At 36.5% G+C, this 22,272-nt stretch overlaps 1 protein-coding gene across 3 annotated transcripts in view; it reads right to left on the bottom strand.

Moving 5' to 3' along the window:
• Positions 1 to 6,073: 6,073 nt before the first annotated feature.
• The window catches only part of LOC138715007 (trypsin epsilon-like), a 50,353-nt gene continuing 34,154 nt past the window's right edge, over positions 6,074 to 22,272 (bottom strand). For 2 of the 3 annotated variants that reach the window (XM_069847381.1, XM_069847382.1), the window contains exons 5-8: positions 21,557 to 21,692; positions 20,633 to 20,740; positions 10,227 to 10,379; positions 6,074 to 6,256 (exon numbers count right to left, since the gene is read on the bottom strand). In XM_069847381.1, the coding sequence (XP_069703482.1) occupies positions 6,110 to 6,256; positions 10,227 to 10,379; positions 20,633 to 20,740; positions 21,557 to 21,692 (544 nt within the window). In that variant the 3' untranslated portion in view covers positions 6,074 to 6,109. The remainder of the gene's footprint in view (positions 6,257 to 10,226; positions 10,380 to 20,632; positions 20,741 to 21,556; positions 21,693 to 22,272) is intronic. The other variant, XM_069847383.1, reaches the window with a different exon arrangement.

Consider the following 22,272-nt stretch of genomic DNA (forward strand, 5'->3'; position numbering starts at 1 on the left):
AACATTAAATTTCGGTATAAAAATGTGATCAATTTCGGTGTTATTTCGCACAACAAAACATAAGTTCGGTTTTATGTCGCATATAAAATATATTACTTTTTTATTTTTTTAAATATATATGATATGATGTTTGTCAGTCAACTTTACAATTTATAGTTATGGTGGACCTTCACACTTTTTTGATTTGTACATATGTTATTCTATATTCCCACAGCTGATCTACAACAAAATCGACAAACTAGCCGCCTTCTCTGGGGACGAGCCATTAGCAGAGATAAGGTCCAATGCAAATAGTCCAATGAGCTAAAAGGTCTAACATAAATTGTCCAGACAACACAATGCCCATGATATGAAGTCCAGAAGGAATTAGTTCAAAGCACGAAATGTTCCAATACTTATATGATCCAGATAAACATATTGTCCAATTAAGTTATAGTCCAATGCAAAAAAGTTTCTATAGGAATATAGTCCAATATCAATAAGGTACAAGGTGACATGAAGTCCAATGGAGAAGTCATTGAGTTTTAAGCTGAATAAGTCTAAGTTTTCATTGTTGTGATATTACCGGGTAACTGTAGTTTCAAAATTCTCATGAAGTGAGCTCTAAAGGAATTTCAGGCAAATTGAACATGGCAGAAATGATACTGACGCAAAAAAGCATATGTTGCTGTACTGATAAAAATGTATACCACTTTCATTCAGAGAACTGAAATAGAACGTCAAAATATTGGAGATGTTATAACAGAAAAGTCTGCAATGCAAGATGTTACAAATTCAGATCTGCAGGCTATAGTTGTAACTAAAGACGGTACTCGGGATCACCTGTATCCTTCGAATGTGTTGATGTAGAAGTGAGTAAATACTACACATAGTTCGAACAAGGGCTCGAGCAAATCCAACTAGCCTATGCCTCCAAACAGCATGTCTGGTAATGAAGTTGCAGAAGTGGAAAATGAAGAAGTTCTAGTGAGTATGCCTCAGAGAAATGCTCTTGTTTGAATGATGTCTTACCAACAAAATAAACATCTACCAACTGTACCTGTGTCTCTTCAAAGTATTGTAATAGAAGAACCGTACACTACAACACTGGCAGGTGACCTATTTTTAATCTATGATTCAGGCATAAATGAAAATAGAATATTCATGTTCTCAAAATCACGTAACATTCAACTGTTGGCAGCAAGTGACACTATTTTCAGTGAAGGGACATTTTAAGACTGTTTCAAATCAGTTTGTACAGTTGTTCACTATTCATGGCATTGTTCGACAATTCGTTTTTCCATTTGTGTTCTGTCTCGCCGCTAAAAAGAGCCATCGTACGTACAATACCATCTACGAAGAACTTAAAAATTATACATCTTGATTACACAACTTTTAACATTATATCACACGGAATATGTATTATAATTATGTCTTTCTCGTGTTAAATTTTACCATACCTGGTTAACATGTTTCAGCCTGTAATGGGCCATCTTCAGAACTGCTGGTGCTGGTCTTGGCTCCTTTTATTTGTATTTCCTGTGGAGGTGTGTTTGTGTAGTGTAATGTGGAGCCAAAGAGTGTGTGTGTTGTTAAATTGAGTTGTGTGTTGAGATTTCATTTGGATGTGCCTTTGTGTGCCTATATATTTCGTATTGTTTTAGTGTGTTTAGTTTCTGGCTTTTTGGTTGAATACATATTCAGGTCTAGGGCCGAGGGATTGAGATAATCATACGTTTAAATTAATTCCATAGATTCAGCAAAAAGCAGCACCATTGAAACAGTGGAATAATAAGTGCGAATCACAAAATTTATTCAAGAAAGTGTCCATAGAGTATAAAACAAAATTCATGTTAGTCCTTAAGTGTTTCTGACACTGTGGAATACAACGACACCTGTTCACCCCCAAAAAATAGAGCATGCCCTTCAGTCAATAACTTTCAGGTACAAACCAGTCTTCTAAAATCCGCTCTCTCTCTCTTCACCCTCGCGCACTACAGCTAGCCCACATTAACACTCAAAGCCTATTAGCCCACTTCGACGAGTTCTATGACATATTTTCTCCACTTAATCTTCATGCCTTATTGTTAACCGAGACTTGGTTAAAACCTTCCCTTTGTTCGGATCTAGTCAACATAGACGGCTACACGTTATTGCGTAATGATCGCAAAAATAAAGGTGGTGGAGGTGTCAGAGCGTATATTAGGTCAGATCTACAACCGAAAATTATATATTCTACTCCTAGTGAGTATTCTGCAGCCTCTGAAATTCTTTTTATTGAAATAACGACATATTTTCAAAAATGTCTCCTTTGCGTAATATATCAACCCCCAAACATCAATAGAATAATGGATATTGAAGAGCCCCTAATAAACCATCTGCTTCATTATGAACACGCAATTATAATGGGCGACCTAAATACAAATCTGCTTGCCACCCAATCGAACTGCACGACACAACTGTTGACAATGTTCCAAGCATGCAACTTGACAGTCCTTCTCCTCAATCCTACTCACCACACTTCGCATACTGAGAATTTACTGGACGTAATAGCTACAACAAACCGGGACAAAGTACTGACGCACGGACAAATACCTGCACCGGGAATCTCGGCGCATGATATTATCTACCTTGCCTATTCCCTCAAATGCCCCCCAATCATTCGTAAAACAGTGACATATAGAGACCTGAGACGCATTGACCAGACAGCTTTAATGTCAGACGCAACCATGATTCCCTGGCACACAATTTGGACTACTCCCACTCTAGATGACAACGTTTCGACTTTTAATGATTATATTACACAACTTTACGACAAACACGCACCACTGAAATCGAAATGAGTGAAAAGACTAGTAGCCCCATGGTTAACTTCCCCAATACGAACTATGATGACTGAACGTGACGCAGCTTACCGTAAATCCAGAAGGACCGGATCTGAAGACAATCTGAGTACAAACAATTACTCAACAAAGTTACCCAAGAAATAAGAAATTCGAAACTTCAACAAATGCATGACATTATTGGACCATCTTCAAATCCATCAGCACTATGGCGAGTCTTGAAAACAATGGGCATAGGGAGACAAAATGACCAAGTAAACGACTCTTCTATTTCACTGGACGCTCTTAATAATCATTTTTCCACGATACACTCACAACCAATTGACCACAAGGAGAGAGAACAGACAATGCGCGAACTACTGCAAGCGACCTGTCAATCGAGCGAGAAATTTTACTTCACATACGTAACAGACTTAGACGTAAAGAAAGCTATAAAACGGATACGTACAAAAGCTGAAGGAGTCGACTGCATCAGCATTGTTCTACTGCGTAAAATCATAGACGTAATACTGCCAACTGTGATACACATCTTTAATACCTCGCTTATGACCTCGAAATATCCGACCCTATGGAAGAAAGCTTATGTACTTCCCCTTCCTAAAAATAATAATCTTTCAAACTTAAACGATTATTTATCGGCCAATAAGCATCCTGCCCACCCTGTCAAAAGCATTGAAACGCATTGTTCACAAACAATTGACGGACTTCTTGAACGAACACAATTTACTTGAAGAGTATCAGACAGGCTTCAGAACTGAACATAGCACAAATACAGCATTACTTAAAGTCACGGAAGCCTCCAATAAACAAAAATTGACCGTTTTGACACTTCTTGACTTCAGCAAAGCCTTTGACTCAGTTGACATAGATCTGTTACTCTGCAAGCTCCGAGCCCTTAATTTATCAGAAAGTTCAGTGTCGTGGTTTACCTCCTACCTTCAAGTACGCCAACAATGTGTGCGGGACTGTGATCGTTTTTCTTCCTAGCGCAATGTGGGTGCAGGTGTACCACAGGGCTCAGTTCTTGGACCTCTACTTTTTACGATCTACATAAATGATATATCACAATCTATTAAACACTGTAGACATATCCTATTTGCTGACGACTTACAAATATATACCTCTGCACCTATATCGGCACTAAATTACGCAAAAAATGAAGTAAACAATGACCTAAAATCAATTATTTCATGGACGAAAAAGTTTGGACTGAAACTGAACTCAGACAAATCACAGGCAATTATAATGGTACATCAACTACTCTTAAGTAAATTAAGCACAGGTGACTTATCGCCTGTTAAAATGAGTGAAACTGTTATCCCTTACAGAGATAGAGTAAAAATATAGGAATTTATATGAACAAAAATTTAAGTTGGATTACTCAAATCACACACACACACATATAAAATAATTTTTATGACAATTCACGCACTAAAAAGAATTCGAAATTTCTTTCCGTTGCTTCTCAAGAAGAATTTAGTGCAGGCGCTCTTGATGCCTCATTTTGATTACTGTGACACACTCTACACTGACCTTAACATGAGACTGACAGATAGACTACAGCGTGTTCATAATGTATGCGTTCGATTTATTTGCAACGCCCGTAGATCTGACCGTATCACACCTTCACTAAATATGCTGTTCTGGGTCCGTCTCAAAGAGCGAAGAACTATTCACTCTCTCACTTTACTCTTCAATATTCTACAAACCTCTAACCCTAGCTACCTAGCTTCTCGTTTTCGACATCTGTCCTCATATCACGAAATAGATACTCGCTCACAACACCATATCACACTCTCCATTCCTAAACACAGAACATCCTTCTACTCTTCATCTTTCACCGTCTCTGCAGCTCATCTCTGGAACACTCTACCACAACGTGTCAGAGACTGTCGGACATTGTCTAGTTTCAAAAATAAATTAAAATTGCACTTTTTGAATTAGACTCCTTTCAGTTATAAGCTCTTTTCTTTGCCATAGTTTTGTAAAAAATATAGGCCTATAGGCTATAAATTTATTTTTCCTTCCTTTCCCCTTTTTGTTCTCTTTATCAGCCGATGAATTTATTATCATAGCCTTTTTATTGTGAATTTTATTTAATTTTCATATTTCTTTTCTTTTTGATTATTATTTTATTACATTCCATTTTAATATATTCTTCCTTAAGTTTTTCCATATTAACCATTTGTACTAAATGAGTTGCTTTCACTATATTCCAATGTATTTTACTTTCTTTTTTTTCTATTATGGTATTATTTTCATGTTGTTTAGTGTCGATTTTATTATGCTATTATTATTATTTTTATTATTATTATTATTATTATTATTATTATTATTATTATTTTGTAATATATTAGTATTCTGTTCTTTAACTTTTTGTTAAATTTTAACTGCTTGTATACTTTGTGACCTGGTAGAGTGTAAGAGAAGGCCGTATGGCCTTAACTATGCCAGTATAAATAAAGAATTATTTTTCCCCGAAATTAAGGCGGAAAACAGCAATTGAAGTAAATTACATCAAAGTACTGATAATAGCATTATTATTATTATTATTATTATTATTATTATTATTATTATTATTATTATTATTATTATTATTCTTAAAATTTTATCGTACCCCAATGATAGTGTTTCACCACAACTCACACTTCTATACTCTCATGAAGTGATCAGTGATGAGTTAAATGATGAAGAATTAAGAAATAGGGTGAAGAAGAAGGAATGCTGCTGACTTGGTCAGAGCTTTTCAAGATGAAGATGGACTGAAAATGTTGAGCGTTCATTCCGAAATCGATGTTGATGCAGACTAAAAGTTTCGGTCTCAAAAAAAAAAAAAAAGGCAGTCAAAAAAATTCGGTGAATGTAAGCTTAGAAATCATTAGTGATGAATTGGAAAAGTGCATGAGGAACTTAATGAAATAGCAAAGTTTGGAATATAGAAAAATTAGTTTCTTCCGTATACCTATCCAGAAATTGTACTTATGAATCGTATCGTTTCAAGGAAAAAATCATTCGAACTTCAATGTTTTTGCTAATAATGACGATGATTATACGATAGCGCAAGAATAAACGAAGAAAAAGATAAGGGAGCGGGAACAGTTCACTAAGCCAATGAGAGATAATTGTAAGAGTTGAACAAAGCAAACTGTGTTAAGGTTCTCTGTTTTATAAGATCAGTGTCTTCGAGGATATTGGATAGTGGAATTCAAAAAGAGTGTAGTCCCAATTTCATGGGGAATCAAACAGTGAAATATGTGTCTATATTTCATTCATTCTCCATCATCACTTCAAATACCGGTGACATCTTTCACCCATCCACGGAAATATGACATGTTGGAAAATATAGAGGGGTATTCTCGTTGTCCACATTCGGGTTCCCATGAGTGGATGCCCACGAGTTTCCCGTCCACGACAAAGGGTCCACCAGAGTCGCCCTGAAAACAGAAATATGCGAGTCAATTTGCACTCGATCTATTCATTTACTTATTATTATCTATTTATTTTTAATTTTATTATTTTAGATGTTTGCTGATAGATGAGCGCATACTAAGAGAATTCAGAAGGATGTAACAGTCCTGTGCAGTCAGACACAGGTTATAAAAGATGGGATACAGACCATGACAGAAAACAAGTGTCACATCTGAAATAACAACCAATGGAAATAACCCTGATTGAAATGTAGTGCTACATATTAAACTAGATATAGACGAAGAAATAACTGAAAAAGCATTGTACACTTAAGACCATTTTCCACTGTGAGAGGACTTTGTAAGAAATGTGTCGCGACTGAGAATGGGAGTGGTATTAAAACACACCCTTGCAAGGGGTAAGAAACCTCACTGATAGTAACGGAATTAAAATTTGCTGCGAGTCTTGATGAGAGTCCAGCTGTATGTAGAAGCAATTTTGCACGACTGTTCACAAGTAGCTTATATACAGGGGCTCTTGTTTACTGCACATGCGCAGTGTGTTAAGCGAAACTTATACAATAAGGGAGCTCCAAATTTTATTTCTGTGCCTGTACATGAAGAAACGCGGGTCTTAGTATACGTTTTGTGATGAGTAGTTTTTTTGTGTTGTTTTATTAATTATTTCCGGTTATTGGCCAACAATATGGAAAGTCCTTAACTATAGTCGCGACGCTGTTATTTCCGGCGTGACTCCGCCTCTTTGCTTACGTCTTAGGAAGTGAAGGCTCTATAAAGTCTAGGTACGTAGTATCGTTCGTCATTTCTGTTCTTTCGTTCCCGAGCTACCATACGAGGAATCTATTTGCCACACCGTTAAACATTATCATGTCGTAGCTCCTATGATAATAAATCAAACGCACTGTAATTCAGCAAATAATTGAGCGGCAAATAACGTCTTCGTGTGCTTTCTGCGAACGCCAACGAAAGAGCCAAAATGGCGGGCGATTATATCAAATATTTATCGAGCCTTAAGAAATGAATAACTTCTTCATAAGCGAATCACAAGACGCACACGTTTAAGTGTAGCCGACCTGCAACGCGATTGGCTGCTGGAAATTAGAGCGACGGGACTATAGATTAAATAAGAATTTTATAAACGAAGTTTCATTGTCGAAATCCTATACCAACTGAAGAAAAGCTAGCTGTGATTTTAGTTTAAAAATATTTGAGTAACTTGTTAGTAAGTTTGGAAATTTGGAAATTCCGTAACAAAGCATTAAGGTATAATTAAAAAAAAAAAAACATCTTGTGAACAGACTCGTGCGTCACATAGAAATTGTACTCGACGTACTCGCAAGTCAGGGGAAATGTACTCGTACAGCATTTTGTTTGTGCCAGTAGCAATACGATAGCACTTCCAGAATACAGTATTGGTTTGTATTACTTCGCCTACGTAGCCTAATTTTTGGAGTATGTTTAGCCTTAATTATGTAAAGCCTTAATTCTTCGCACTGCTTTGTATATTTCGACACATTTTCAGTATATTCTAAGAATTGACACAGATAAATAAGTGGGTTACAAAGGAAGCAGTGACAAGATAGGTACAGAGCGTTCACTTTCATATTGTAGGTCGACCGGGCGGCACGCAATCGGCCCGAAGGCCATGCAAAATGCGACAAACCTTCTCCCACACGCTTGACAGTACAGTTCCGTCTCTCTGTAGGAGTGGTTGTGTTGACGTTAGATTGCGTGTTATTCTTCTTATCGTGTTAGTGAAATTTTAGATTTGGGAGTGGTTGTGTTGACGTTTGATAGTCTGTTGTTCTTGTGATTGTATTAGTTTATTTGTATTTGTAAATGTTTAGTTTAACGTGCTCATGAGGCACAATAGAAATTTACTTCACAGCAAAGAATTTTCATGGCAGGTAAAGCATGACTAATGTTGACACCATTTTCGTACATCACTATCAGCATATTCTTCACCGTAGCTACTCTGTTTCTTCCTAATTTCTTTGGACGCGGCTCTCCCTCGTGACACAATTCATTGGCTCGGAATAAGTTCTGGGTCGCTGGCCTTTCACAGTCATCATCAATGTCCACAATAATCTTCAGGAATGTGTCCTCTACAGGGCATAGCAACAACACCTCTCTCTGTAATGACTGCTTCCGGCATTCCACTCATCGGCATAAGCTCCAAATAACATCGCCCACTGCCTGCTAGCGCATACGCTGGTGCATGGTCCTCTCCCGATAATGTTCCCACTACTTTCTACGTACATAGTCATCGTATATTGGTCTGCAATGCTTTGCGTATGTTGCCTGTTTCTCTATATAACGCTTTAAGCTTAAACTTGATTATAGAAACTATACTTCTCTGTATTGTTTCGTATAACACCTACTTCTCACTATACGCTTAGCCTTAGAAAATTGTACTGCCCTGAACTGTGTTGCTTATTTTGCCTTCTTCCAAGTTTAGCCTTTGGTTAATCTCAGTCACAGAAATGGTGCTCCATTGCACTTCCACTGTGGACCTAAAATCTGTATTCCTACACGGTGTTTCGCCTATATCGCTTACTTCTCCGTTTATTGTACTTATTCTTTGCTATAGAAAATTGCACTGCATTTTAATGAAAATTTTAATTTGAATAACTTCCAGGGACAAATTGTCCGTTTAACCAAAGGTCCGAGGTTCGATGCCCGGCCGCGGATAAATTTTTCTCTCGAAATTATTCAAATCAACGTTACAGGGAGTTATACCTGAAAGCTCGATTTGCAAATTTTAATTTATTACATATTTTCGAATCTTGTAACTGGCGGTTTTAATGATTCTTTTAATTGTATTATTCACGTTTGTTGGAGGCAACGTAAGCATTTTGATTAATCATTAGAATATTGTTCAGATAAATACAAATATCCTTTATATTATTCAGGAACACTTAAGTTATAAATTAGATCCCAAAATGTTCTGGTTCTAGAAAATAGTTGCATTAGCTATGTTTATGTCAATTTGAACTACTCCATTAATTGGGTGTTTAAGTCTTTCTCTTTAATTCGCTCGTGGTCGAATACTTTGCTAAAGGCTTATCTCGGGGTTCTCCTGTTTCGCCTGACCATTGTTATCATTATTCCAACAATACACCACAATTACCCACTCTGTGAGGGCTCGAGCCAGATCTCCAGATCAAATAAAAATGGTTGAAAATTGTATACATTCGTGTGTAATAATAACTATATATACCGTAATGTTTTTGTTTGAATTATAGTATCAATGAATTCCTTAAGATAGAAGAATAACATTACCGGATATTTTGTTCTTTTAGACATACCACTAGGCGCTTTAACTAAAGGTTCATGCCACTTCTCGTAGCAGAAATACGTTAAATCGTCATACATTGGCTAGTTGAAAATGACTGCTCTAGAGTTTAAAAATATCATATTTCCCGAATGATTGAGAACTACAATTTTTTTTAGAAATATTACAGGAACAAATAAAGTTCGTCAGTCTTGCACATTGTAATTGAGGGCGGATAGACCTATACGCCCTTCTTCGGGAAAACGGTTTAAAATATAGTGAATAATTATAGTAGCGAAATTTTTTTTGATTGTACTGTACATACCTGCAGGACAGGGCTGCGTGCGTGTATAACATTTTATTCAGGTGCGTTTTAAAATCTTAGATTGCATGTATCTCAATTCGCCATATTGACGTATGCGCCCTTTTTCCGGCAAACCCCTCAATTGTGCTTTGCCTGTTATGTTCAACAACAAATAAATAAGTAAATAGAAATAAATAAAAGACGGTTTGTATCAAAGACACCTTATCGTCTAGATTCTAAAGAACGACGTGTGTTTTCTTGAATATATTTAAATATGTTTTCTGCTCTATAACAGTAATTCTCTTCGGTGTGAATTACGGGAGAGTAAAGCTTCACATGTAATTATGATAACAGTGCATGTCACTGACGTGTTGTAGAGATGATGATTTGGCTATTACCTGACAGGTACCTTTCCCATCATCCAGAGTACACATTTGGTCATGGTGAGGGACGTCTTCAAATCCCTCATCAAAGTAATTATCCGAGCAAGTATCATAATTGAGAACCGGCAGCGAAACCTGCAGCAACACATCCGATTGTCTCCCATACGTCTATGAACATACAACAGAGAACAGTGTTATTATTACTATTATTACGCCATAGCTACTATACTATATGTATAGTAAGTAGGCCTTTAGTAATCAGGATTAGATTAGGTCTTGGTGGACAGAGGTTTAGAGCTACCCAAGAAAACTTAGGCGAGCCATTGTCCTTTTATCTAAAATAGTGACACTTGTGTTCAAAGAACACGTGGCGAGGTAGTACTTGTACTATTTCACAATACAGTATAAGTTGCACCAATGATAGGAATATTAGCTACACTCACTCTACATAATTCAACTTTCAGGTACATCTCACAACTTTATATTGTAGTACCGTAATTTTCCATAGGCCTAACTATGGTCCAGGCACCCAACTATGGTCCAAAACGCATTATTTACTACTTAGTCCTCAAAGAATTCGGCGTTTGCCATTTAAGGCGCCACTATGGTGTAATTATGTTCCCCATAGATGCTTCTATCTACCATTATACGTGGCAATGATATGGATGCTTAACAAGGTCAGTGTGCATCGTTCTATTGAATGAGTGAAGACACGAAATCATTGTTTGTGATTGTCTGTTTTATTAAGCTCTCCTCTGTAGAACTGGTAAGTTATAGATATATGATTCTTTGTACAATTAAACCTGGCTATATAGTGTTTACTTTCACGCAATAATTAGACTGGCAGAGGTTAAGGACTCTGCGTGAAAAATGTTTAACCTTAAGGCTACAAGTCAGTCCTCAACTATGTACCACGATTTTTCGTGGACCATAGTTGTATTTAATTTTGAAATATTTGTTTTAATGAAATGTGAACAATTTGATTATTTACTTCTGCAAATACGGTATCTCAGTATATTCTAAAACACCATTTAACATTATAGTCTAGTAAATAAAGAAACAGGCTGTTCCAGCATCAATGGTACTAGCACGAATAATGGTCCGGTAAAACGAAAACTTCAAGGTGAGAGCGATGAAATTGAATTGGATACAGATTATGATGTTTCCGGTGTACTCTTCTTATTTACAGACAGTGAGTCAGATGTGGAAAAGAAGACGAAATCTGTTAAAATAACGCTAAAGGCACATAGTTATATGGTAGTTACTTATGAGGAGGAATTGTGGCCAGGAAAAGTTTTGGAAGTGAAGAACAATGAAGCTGTTGTTTCATGTATAGTAAGAAGCGGCAATTACTGAGGGGAGGCAATATCCGCTATTAGTAACATCTGGGTGGCCACAAAATCAGTTGAACATTTTGAAGAAAATTGAAACAATTTGTAAGTTTTTACACCTTTTAATTATATCTATTGAAAATAATAGCGCAAGTGATAATAAAAAAGAGTTTTTTTTTTCTGGGAAGCAATGCTTTCTTCATTTCATAATGGGTTTTCTGATTCTCACCTCATAAAAAAAATTGAGAAACTGTAGGTGACCCGGTATTTTTGCCGGTGAGTGTAGTTGTTCATTATTGCAGGAAAATTACTTTCAGATTTCACTTGTTTATTGTGTGTTTATGCAATGTGTACTAATAAAAAGAATCCAGGTACTTTTCATTTATTTTTAATATTTCTGTGCTAGATTATGTTTCTACACTTAAATTAGAAACTCTATTTATTGATTTACGAATAATTACAGAGCCAGCTATAGTCCATTAATACTTTCAAGCATGAATATGTAAGTGGACCATAGTTGGGCAACTCTGAATACAACTATGTACCAATGCTTATTATTTTTTCAACACTTGTAATTAAACAATTTCCAACACATATGTCAATATTTATTTAATATACACTTACAAGAGTCCGAAGCCAAAATTTCACTTAATCTGGATGAATAATACTGAATATACAAAGAAAAATGTGACAAATGTGGACCATAGGGGAAACTACGGTACATTTTATGTAGCGAATGTAAGCAGTATCTGACAGTCTTCGATGTACTATAGGTACTGTCACAACAGCTTATGTCTTATTCTCAGCTGATGTCTGACAGTCTTTGATGAAAGTACTGTCACAACAGCAGCTGATGTAGTTCATTAATCGTTTTTAAGTACGATAATATTGATTGACAACACTTCGGTTTTTGGAATTTCATATCAGTATGGAGTTTCGAAAATCTGCAATTCTGTCAATGAATTACGAATTAAAAGGCCGTTTCCTGGTAAAAATAATAAATATTTAACGACTTTTAAATCATTAATAAAATTGTCAAATAGCTTATTTACACTTCAACATTAGTGACTTCTGTTACTCGTCGAATCGATGGTCAAATCTGAAGAAATATTTCGGACTGTTAACTGAGATAGCTATTGTCAAATCGTTGAAGAAGTTCTACGAAGTTGCCATACAGAATACTTATACATATTTCTTATTATGTTTTAATTGGTTCGTAATTTGGTATTCATTTGTTACAACTGCAGTGTGCAAAATATATATAAGCTGATTATTTGTTACAGAGAGGAATGATGGAGAGTACCTACTGGAGAGTTTTTTTAAACAAACATTACGGGTTCATTTGTCATATATTAAATTTCTGGGCGAAGTGAAAGTGAAATTATGAAATCCTAGCTAAAAGAAAGAATCATACTGTAGTCCATAACAGTAGATATAGACAACCGTGCAAATTGCATTGCATTAGTCTTCAGTAAGATTGTTGAAGTGTTTATCAATGACTGTGCATTAGGCCTGAATTTGGATTTCATTTTCTCTATTTATTCTTTCTCAACATATGTTATCATTTTCATAATCACCACTTTTATTTCAAATGAAATCATTTATTGATTTTCAAAAATGTGTCTGATATTCAGGAAGTCCTTAGCATGGCTGAGAAATCAGGATAATGCATGGTCTATAATAAATTAAGGAATCGCATGGCTGGTAGCGGTCGTTAATTATATGTTGAGAACGCAGGAAAGCTGGCAGTTATAAATGTGAATTTTTTATTGTGAAAAATCCTACATACTTTTGTGAAATTGACTTTAAAACTCTCGATAGACGTGAGAAATAGTATGTGAGCTCACATTTAAATGTTATTACGAGAAATAGAGTTTATGATGTGTGCACCAGATTTTTATATGAGGAGAAAAATTAAGTTTGAAAGGGATGAAACAAAGTCCATAATAAATAAATAAAAATGACGGTAATCACAAGTCTTAAGGAAGTTCGTACCAAAACATTGTTTTCAGAGTGAGTGCAGCCAGATATGCCGGGTGAATCTTCTCACCCTACGGATTAAGAATTATGCAGTACCGGCGTTTTACAGACTATACCGTAAACACAGTCCCTTGCGTCGTATAACTTTCGGCCGAATTGACTGCTACGTACCGCACTGAGCAAGAGCGGCTGAAATCACCTATTTATAGGCAAATTCGATGTCTAGAATGTCCTATGTATTCGGACAGAAAACAAGCTTTCTAGAACGTTCTCGAAACACGGGTAGATTATGGAAAAAAAAATTATGTATCCAGAGCCGTGATTTGAACCTGAACAATCCAGCGTGTTAACCGTTTCGCTATCACAGCACATTAACACAGGTCAACATCGTAGCCTTATCGGACTGGCTGGTGAATGCGATGTGAGCACCTGCATTTCGCGTCGCCTGTAAAATGCAGGTTTGCCTAGTTAGCAATCCGCAGGATGAGAAGATTCACCCTGTATAGATCTATTGCACTAGCGTACTGTACTCTGTGCATATAAACAACTCACAATATATCCGTAACTGGGTCGATGACTTTAATCAGTCACTACATGACAATAATATGCACAGTAGAGTAGTAGTTTCATTAGGTACTAACGTTCGCATTGGAGTTGTGCAGTTTAATAAACGGCTTTCATTGTGACAGAATTTAAATCCTCCAATCAGAAGAAGTTGAATGCAATACTTCAAGAATTTGCTGATAATCACAGTAACAAATGGAGAAACATTTTATTGGAAAAGTGTAATGTGGAAATTTAATATATACAACGAATAGTAGTGTATTCAGGGACACTGTGTTATGAAAGAGAAACACGTGGAACACCTCTCTTTACTTAGGAAATAAACAATGAACAAAAACCGTCTTCATCAAAACCTAAGTCAAATGTACATGATCGTATTTCGATAAAGAGTGTTACTATAAATGATCTTTCCGATTACAAACTTGAATAACTATTGTTAGGAGACACTTAGAAACATGATATTGGTATCAATGGGAAGAGAAACTCAAATATTTTTTTACGATGAAAGAGTAATGGAACGGAGAAAAATTATCTCCGGCGCCGGGATTTGAACCCGGATTTTCAGCTCTACGTGCTGATGCTTTATCCACTAAGCCACACCGGATACCCACCCTGACGTCGGACAGAATTGTCTCAGTTTAAGTTCCAACTCTTGTGTTCCCTCTAGTGGCCGCCCTCTGCACTACGTCATAGACATCTATGAACGTAGGACTGAAGTCCATACATGTGCTGAGGTGCATTCGTTATGAGTGACTAGTTGGCCGGGATCCGACGGAATAAGTGCCGTCTTTAATCGTATGATGACGCAGAAAATCTGCATGGAAATATCATATGTACTTCGGTACATTAAAATAATATATATGATATGCGTAAATCACTACGTGATTTAAGACGGCGCTTATTCCGTCGGATCCCGGCCAACTAGTCACTCATAACGAATGCACCTCAGCACATGTATGGACTTCAGTCCTACGTTCATAGATGTCTATGACGTAGTGCAGAGGGCGGCCACTAGAGGGAACCCAAGAGTTGGAACTTAAACTGAGGCAATTCTGTCCGACGCCGGGGTGGGTATCCGGTGTGGCTTAGTGGATAAAGCATCAGCACGTAGAGCTGAAAACCCGGATTCAAATCCCGGCGCCGGAGAGAATTTTTCTCCGTTCCATTACTCTTTCATCGTATGATGACGCAGAAAATCTGCATGGAAATATCATATGTACTTCGGTACATTAAAATAAAAAAATAATATATACAAATATTTTTTGTTATCCATTCGGTTAAATCACATGTGCTACTCTTAAAGCAGCAAAAATTAGAAAACATGAAATTGGTATCAACAGAAACAGAAACTTCAAAATTTTTTTTAAATTTTTGACTAGAAGACATGAAACATGAAACAGAAAGAGAAACATTTGGTTCACAACCGTAAGTCAGTCACATGTGCTCAATGTGATCTCCTTGTGTCACACATCCAGTTTGTAGTCAATTTCCTGCCATACACGTTGTAGCATTGGACCATCCACGAGTGCAATGGCGTCTGTGATGCGACACGAAGATCCTCAATGGTAGGTGGTAATGGTGGCTGATACACTTGTTGTTTTATAAAACCCCACAGAAAAAAAATCACAAGGATTGAGGTCGGGGGAACTTGGAGGCCAATGCAAATATTCTAAATCTTCACGGCCAGCACGTCCAATCCATCTCCTTGGAAGTCGTGCATTCAGTTCGTTTCTGACATCTAAGTGTCGCTTGGCTTTGTCGTCTGGTTTCAGAGCCTGCAACAATTGCAGACGGTATGGATGGAACTTCAAACTTTTCCGTAGAATCTTCCACAAAATTTGTTGGGGGATGTTTAATTCTCTACTGGCTTTTACGGTGGATTTCTGTAGACTTCGTGTGAAAATCTATCTCACACGCTCCACAGTTGCCTCACTTACTGATGGACGACTGGTTGACTTCCGCTTACAGATACATCGCCTCGTCTTGAAGTCAGCGTACCACTTACGGATACTGGTACACTGGGTGGACATAAAATTTTCTTCTAAAATTGCGTTGTACAGTGACCTCAAACTGGGATATGTGCAAAATCTAGCACACAAAATGCCCTCCTGTCTTCGTTTGCAGCTATTTTCCTGTATATCGTCTCCTAGCAACGACGTTAATAAATATGCGACAGGTGCACCAACATAACAAAAAATATTTGAGTTTCTCTTTCCATTGATACCAATATCATGTTTCTAAGTGTCTCCTAACGATAGTCATTCAAGTTTGTAATCGGAATGATTATTTATAGTAACACTGTACATGTAGGCCTACAATGGTATGTTGCAACTTGCCTTCAAACAATTGAATTGCCTGTCTATAGCAACCATTCTGTTACAGTCCAGAAATGTGAAACTGAATGAAGCCTTGAGATATGTGGAAGGATAATATAATATTGTTCAAGTAGCCCATATATACCAATCTCATAAGGCCTAATAGTCATTAAAGCAAATATGAAAAGTGTCCTTGAAAATAATTGTGGGTTTAATATGACGTGCTATGTACCAGATGCACTATGAGATTCACAAAGCGAATGTACACTTGATGACATAGTAAGAAATACTGTATCTATTTCAAACTTGCTCCAGTCACGTCTTGTGACGTAGAACGAATATTTTCTACATACGAACAAAGTTTTCTAAGCATAGAAGGAGTATTTCTTTCGATAAATGAAAATGTAGATTACATAATGAAGTATTGTAAAAAGTCTAGACATATCATTATGAATTTGATTTGTTATTCTATACATATGTGAAAATTATTTTAGATTGAAAATTACGAAAATTCTAATTGAAAATTAGTGTCTTTATATACATATGTGAAAATTATTTTAGATAGAAAATTACGAAGTTTCTAATAGAAAATCATTGTCTTTCTATATAATTTGCGTGCTGTGTTTTTCCTACTACGACCTTGGACCATTGGCACAAAGACAAGTTTGCTTACCACCCTACTGTACAGCTGTCAAAAAAAAAAAAAAAATATGGCCGCACTCGTGAACAGCGAATATTTTCAAAGTCCACTTCGGGTCGCGGCTATGTTACACGATGCATGTGCTTGTACAAGCAGTTCCCGAACTATGAAAGTGTTCCATGTCTGCGCCTCGTAGACCAGCGGTAGAGTGCTTGTTTAATGATTCAAAGGTTGTGGGTTCGGGCCTTCTTCAAGTTTTCATTTTATTTTTTAATCGTTCTTCAGCCATGTAAATGCTATTCAAATTATCATTTATATCCAGTTATCGTTCTTTATGGATATCACATTATTTATATTTTGTTATCGTTCTTTAGAGATATGAATAAAATTCAAGTCATCATTTGTATTCTGTTATCGTTTTATAACGATATGAATAACAATTATTATTATTGTAACTCCAATGGTGGTTAGCCCTATTTTACATATGTATGTTAGGGCTATAGTTTCATACACAAAAAAGATAAGCATAAAGAGAAATAGAAAAGAAAATTAAATTAGCTTACGCGATGTAAACAAAACATAAACAAACCGTAAATTATTCACTGCGATTGCAAAATAAATATCAGGTATCAATTTGAAACATACAAAAACATTAACAACACACATACGTAACACTTCTATAACACAAATACGCAGCTTTCCGTACCATACATCATAAATTAATACACAATAGTCACACAAACACAATCAAACTATAATTACGACATTGCGACGACATCAAGCATCACATAACTGACTCACATACATAACAAATCAAGCATCCGTTACAAGACATACACTTCAACATAGTAACCACACTTTTAAAAGTTACAAATTTGGCTCCAAGAAGAATAAATAGGACACTGTTACTAATTGGTAATTACTATTCTTCTACAATTTCTTAAATACATCTGTAATAAATCTGTGAAATTCCGATATGAATAATATTCACGTTTTTTATATTGTTATCGTTCTTTAGCGATATAGATAATATTCAAGTTATAATTTATATTCTGTTTTTCTTCATTAGCATTATAAAATAATATTCAAGTTATTAATATTGTTATTATTCTTTCGCAATATAAATAATCTGTATTTTATGTAAATAATTATTATAACACAAATAACCATCTTTCTTTGTAAAATAGGTTATTTTATTTAGATAATTAAATAAGTATTATATAATGTCTTATATTAATTAAACAAACCGATATTTATCATTTATATTCTGTTATCGTTCTTTAGTGATACTGTATAAATAATATTCAAGTTATTTATATTGTAATCGTTCTTTAGCGATATAAATAACATAAATTTAATATTAGGTTTGGAAAAATCCAGTTGCATAATACTGGTATTAGTTTTTCTTTTAGTATTATTACATTATACTATCTTGAACCACAATAAAATGAAAAGGAGTAACGAGGAATTGAACCTGAGACGTTGACATCTAAATTCCGACGTTCGTCCGCTGAGCTACGAGGGCAAAAGTGTGGAAACATTTTCGGAAAAATTGGCCCAATCACGTCCATCTACTATCAAAATTGCAGGTGCATGCTTACTGATGTTGAAATAAGCAACGAAGTTCTTAATTATTGAGAAAAATATACGAGGTGTGATCATTAAATTCCGAGATTGTGTCTGCTGTGGGCGAAGGGAACTCGTGATTGACACGCATGCGCAGCAGTGACACTAGACGACCTTGAAGAGACGCGACACAAAGTTTCGAAGCGCTACCTTGATTGAGACCTGTGTTACACAGGGTTTTATTAGCACATGCATCCGCGCATTTGCGAAATCACGATGGACTCGAAAGTGGAACAGAGAGCCAACGTCAAATTCTTTGATAAATCGGCAACCGTAACCCATGGAATGTTGAAGCAAGCCTACGGGAATAAAGCAGTGAGTCAGGCGAGAAGTTTTGAATGGCCTTCGCGTTTCAGAAATGGCAGAACATCGCTGAAGGACGACGAGAGACCAGGTCGACCACACACGTGCAACACTGCCGAAAATATCGAAAAAAAAAATTCGATAAATTGTGCATAATGGTCCTCACGTACATTTTGAATATGAACGACCACAACTCTGGATAAGGAACAAATGGATGCTCCATGACGACACTGCGCCAGCTCACAGAGCTCTCGCAACACTTCAGTTTTGCTCCTGTAAGAAGATGGTCGTCGTTCCTCACCCCCGTATTCACCAGATTTGGCCACCTGCGACTTTTTTTTGTTTCCGAAGATGAAATTCAAGCTAAACGGTAACTGTTTTGGCACTGTGGAGGCGATCCAACGCGAATCGCAGAAGGTGCTTGACAAGCTTTGAAGGACGTGACTTCCAGGAGGCATTCCAAAAATGGCAGACACGTTGGGATCAGTGTATAGCTGCGCAAGTGGACTATCTTGAAGGGGTCGCAGCCAAATTTAAATGAGGCAATTTTATTTCCACTTATGGGACAGATCTCGGAATATAATGACACCTCGTATCTCCGTTAATGTAGGCAGACTGCTTGTTGAAGTACACCTTACTGACGGCAAGCAGATGTTCTTTCAGTCATTATTGTCCTCACTCCTTTTATAATGATACTTGGAGAAAAATAGTTCCCTGCTGCATTGAAGCAGGACACAAGAATAATGGTTTCTCCCTTTTCTTTAGAGTAAATGCTATGCACCACTTTGTGTTCTTTGGGTACAATGACATCTTTAGCTCTTGTAATCATTTGTAGGCCATTTTCATCAAGATTGAAGAGTCATTTTTGTGAAGTGTAATGCTTGCCCATATTCCCCCGAATATTAGCGCCCATATTATCCCAATAGAAGTGGAGTGAGGCTGACGTCATAGTTCCCTACTTGCGAGTTCTGCAGGCCTGGTTATTAGCAAATACAAGCTGAAAGTTTCAACACATAAAACTAAAGCTTTCGGTTTCATAGGAACAGGAAATCTATGGACAGCAGTGGTAAAAAATAATGAAAGTTTAGAGCAAGTGAGTTCTTTTAATTACCGTACCTAGGCTGCAATCAGAATTACTTGCACCTATGTAGAAAACAAATTACAAAAGTTTCAGAAGCTTACAGAGACGACGAAACGAACTACAACACGAGAGGTTAGACCAGACAAATGTTTAAATTTTTATAAAGCAATTATCATTCCAACATTACCGTAGGATGCATCTGAATCTTGAACATTCGCAACACAAATCTATGACCAAAAATGACATGAGAATGTGTGCCGAATGCCAGATCAGCTTATTCCATACAGAATGGATAACTTCAATCCAAAGAAAGGAAACACTTTGCAAGATCATGGTAGGTGGTATTACCAGTTCTGGCCTTTTCCACATGATGGATACATGGCCGGGCCTCCATTTAAAACAACATAGATCACAATGGCAGTGTCGACACATACTTTATATGGGATAAGCGTGATTTCAACAAATGACTATGCCTTACACGCTTTGTTAAAGCTGAATTCGTTAGGCATAATATTATTTAACCTAAGTGTTAAAATTCAGTATCGAATAGTATTGTAGTTTATCTTTGTTAGTGCACTGACCTCAACCCTGCCCCATCCAGTAGCGACTCCTATGGTCCCGTCCGCCACTGACGAGCTCTCCATTGGAATCGCTTGCACGCTTTTGCTATACTCGAAGGGCGGTTCCACCTGTAGATAAAATACACATCTCATCATTTGTATTTTATTGTGGGTGAAGATACGGACGCCAGACTTGAGAGCCATAAAAATATCGTTTTTAAGAGAGTAATGTACGAGGTGGGAGAATATTTCAAGAAATGGCTGCACCACGAATGTTGTAGGCCTACATATAAAAGACATATCCTTGACACCAGCAGATTTACGGACCAATTGAAATGGAGAAATCCGACCTCGCGCTAAGTGTTCCCTAAGCTCTTCATAGGAGCATGGTATTAAACATTGCATAGAGAAATCAGAACATCTGACTGTTTAGTTGCATCTGTCTCCCATACTTATACCTAATTTTGTGCAACATCTTTTTATTGAAGTCAATTTATAGAATTTAAATTGTTACCTGAAGAACCCAGCAGAAACTCTAATTTTCAACTCTTATTCAAAACAAGTGCCAGTCATTCATAATCGGGGATGGAACCCAACTCAGTACTGAGCTAGTCACCTAGGAAAGAATTACCGGAGGAAAATAATTTTATTCTGCTGGTAACTTTGGCATGAGAATTTCAATGCTAAACACCAAACCACTATTATTTTCGTGAAAATTTGCACTCCTCAGCAATTGTAATAGTAGTAGTGATAGCAGCGTAATAATAATAATAATAATAATAATAATAATAATAATAATAATAATAAGAGATACATTGTAAGAGTCTATTATTGAAATTTATTTAAGGTACTAGTTCGTCCGAATACATTAGAAAATAGTAAAGGTAATTATTTAGAACTTCAATATTTATGAATTAATAAGAAAGAAACGGGAAGCAAACTGACCTCGATGAGACAGATGTCATTGTCATTAATGCGTGGGTTGTAGTAGTTCGTATAAATCTTTTTCACGTTGTGCAGAGTGCCGCCCTTTGAGGCGTAGGTGGAGCCCGCGCGCAGTAACATCTTTTCTAAGGGTATTCTGCAGAAAACATAAACACAGCCTTATCACGTGACGAAATAACTCCAGGAAGGTTATGTCTGAGTACTTTGTTTCCTCCTTCATCTCACACAATCTTATTTCATTCGGTGATATACAGAGCGTGTCCTCTTCTTGTTAGTAAAAATAGGCCGTAGAATTTAGAATCGTCAGAACATATTGGTCACTTTCAGTATGAGCGGGTGATAGTGCGACTATTTTATGGAAAGTGCTTTATTTAGATTTTATCATGGACAAATTTTTAATTCGAAATCAAGCTCTGGGTTAGAATTAGATAACAGCAGTGCTAATTCAAGTAATGTGCGCGAAAATTCCCTTCAGGGTTCACAAAAACGTACTGCGTTTCGTAAATATAGTGATGAATACTTGGAATGTGGTTTTACTTGGCGTGGAGATGAATATAAACAAAATCCCGAGTGTCTTATATGCGGAAATGTTTTGTCAGATCAGTCGATGGTGCCGAATAAACTGAAAAGACATTTACAACTGCCGTTTTTAACGTAATACTTGTGTGAATGAGCATTTTCTATCATGAAAATAGTGAACTCTAAACAAAGTAACA

The sequence above is a fragment of the Periplaneta americana genome, chromosome 15 (assembly GCF_040183065.1).
Source record: "Periplaneta americana isolate PAMFEO1 chromosome 15, P.americana_PAMFEO1_priV1, whole genome shotgun sequence".
Classification (NCBI taxonomy): domain Eukaryota; kingdom Metazoa; phylum Arthropoda; class Insecta; order Blattodea; family Blattidae; genus Periplaneta; species Periplaneta americana.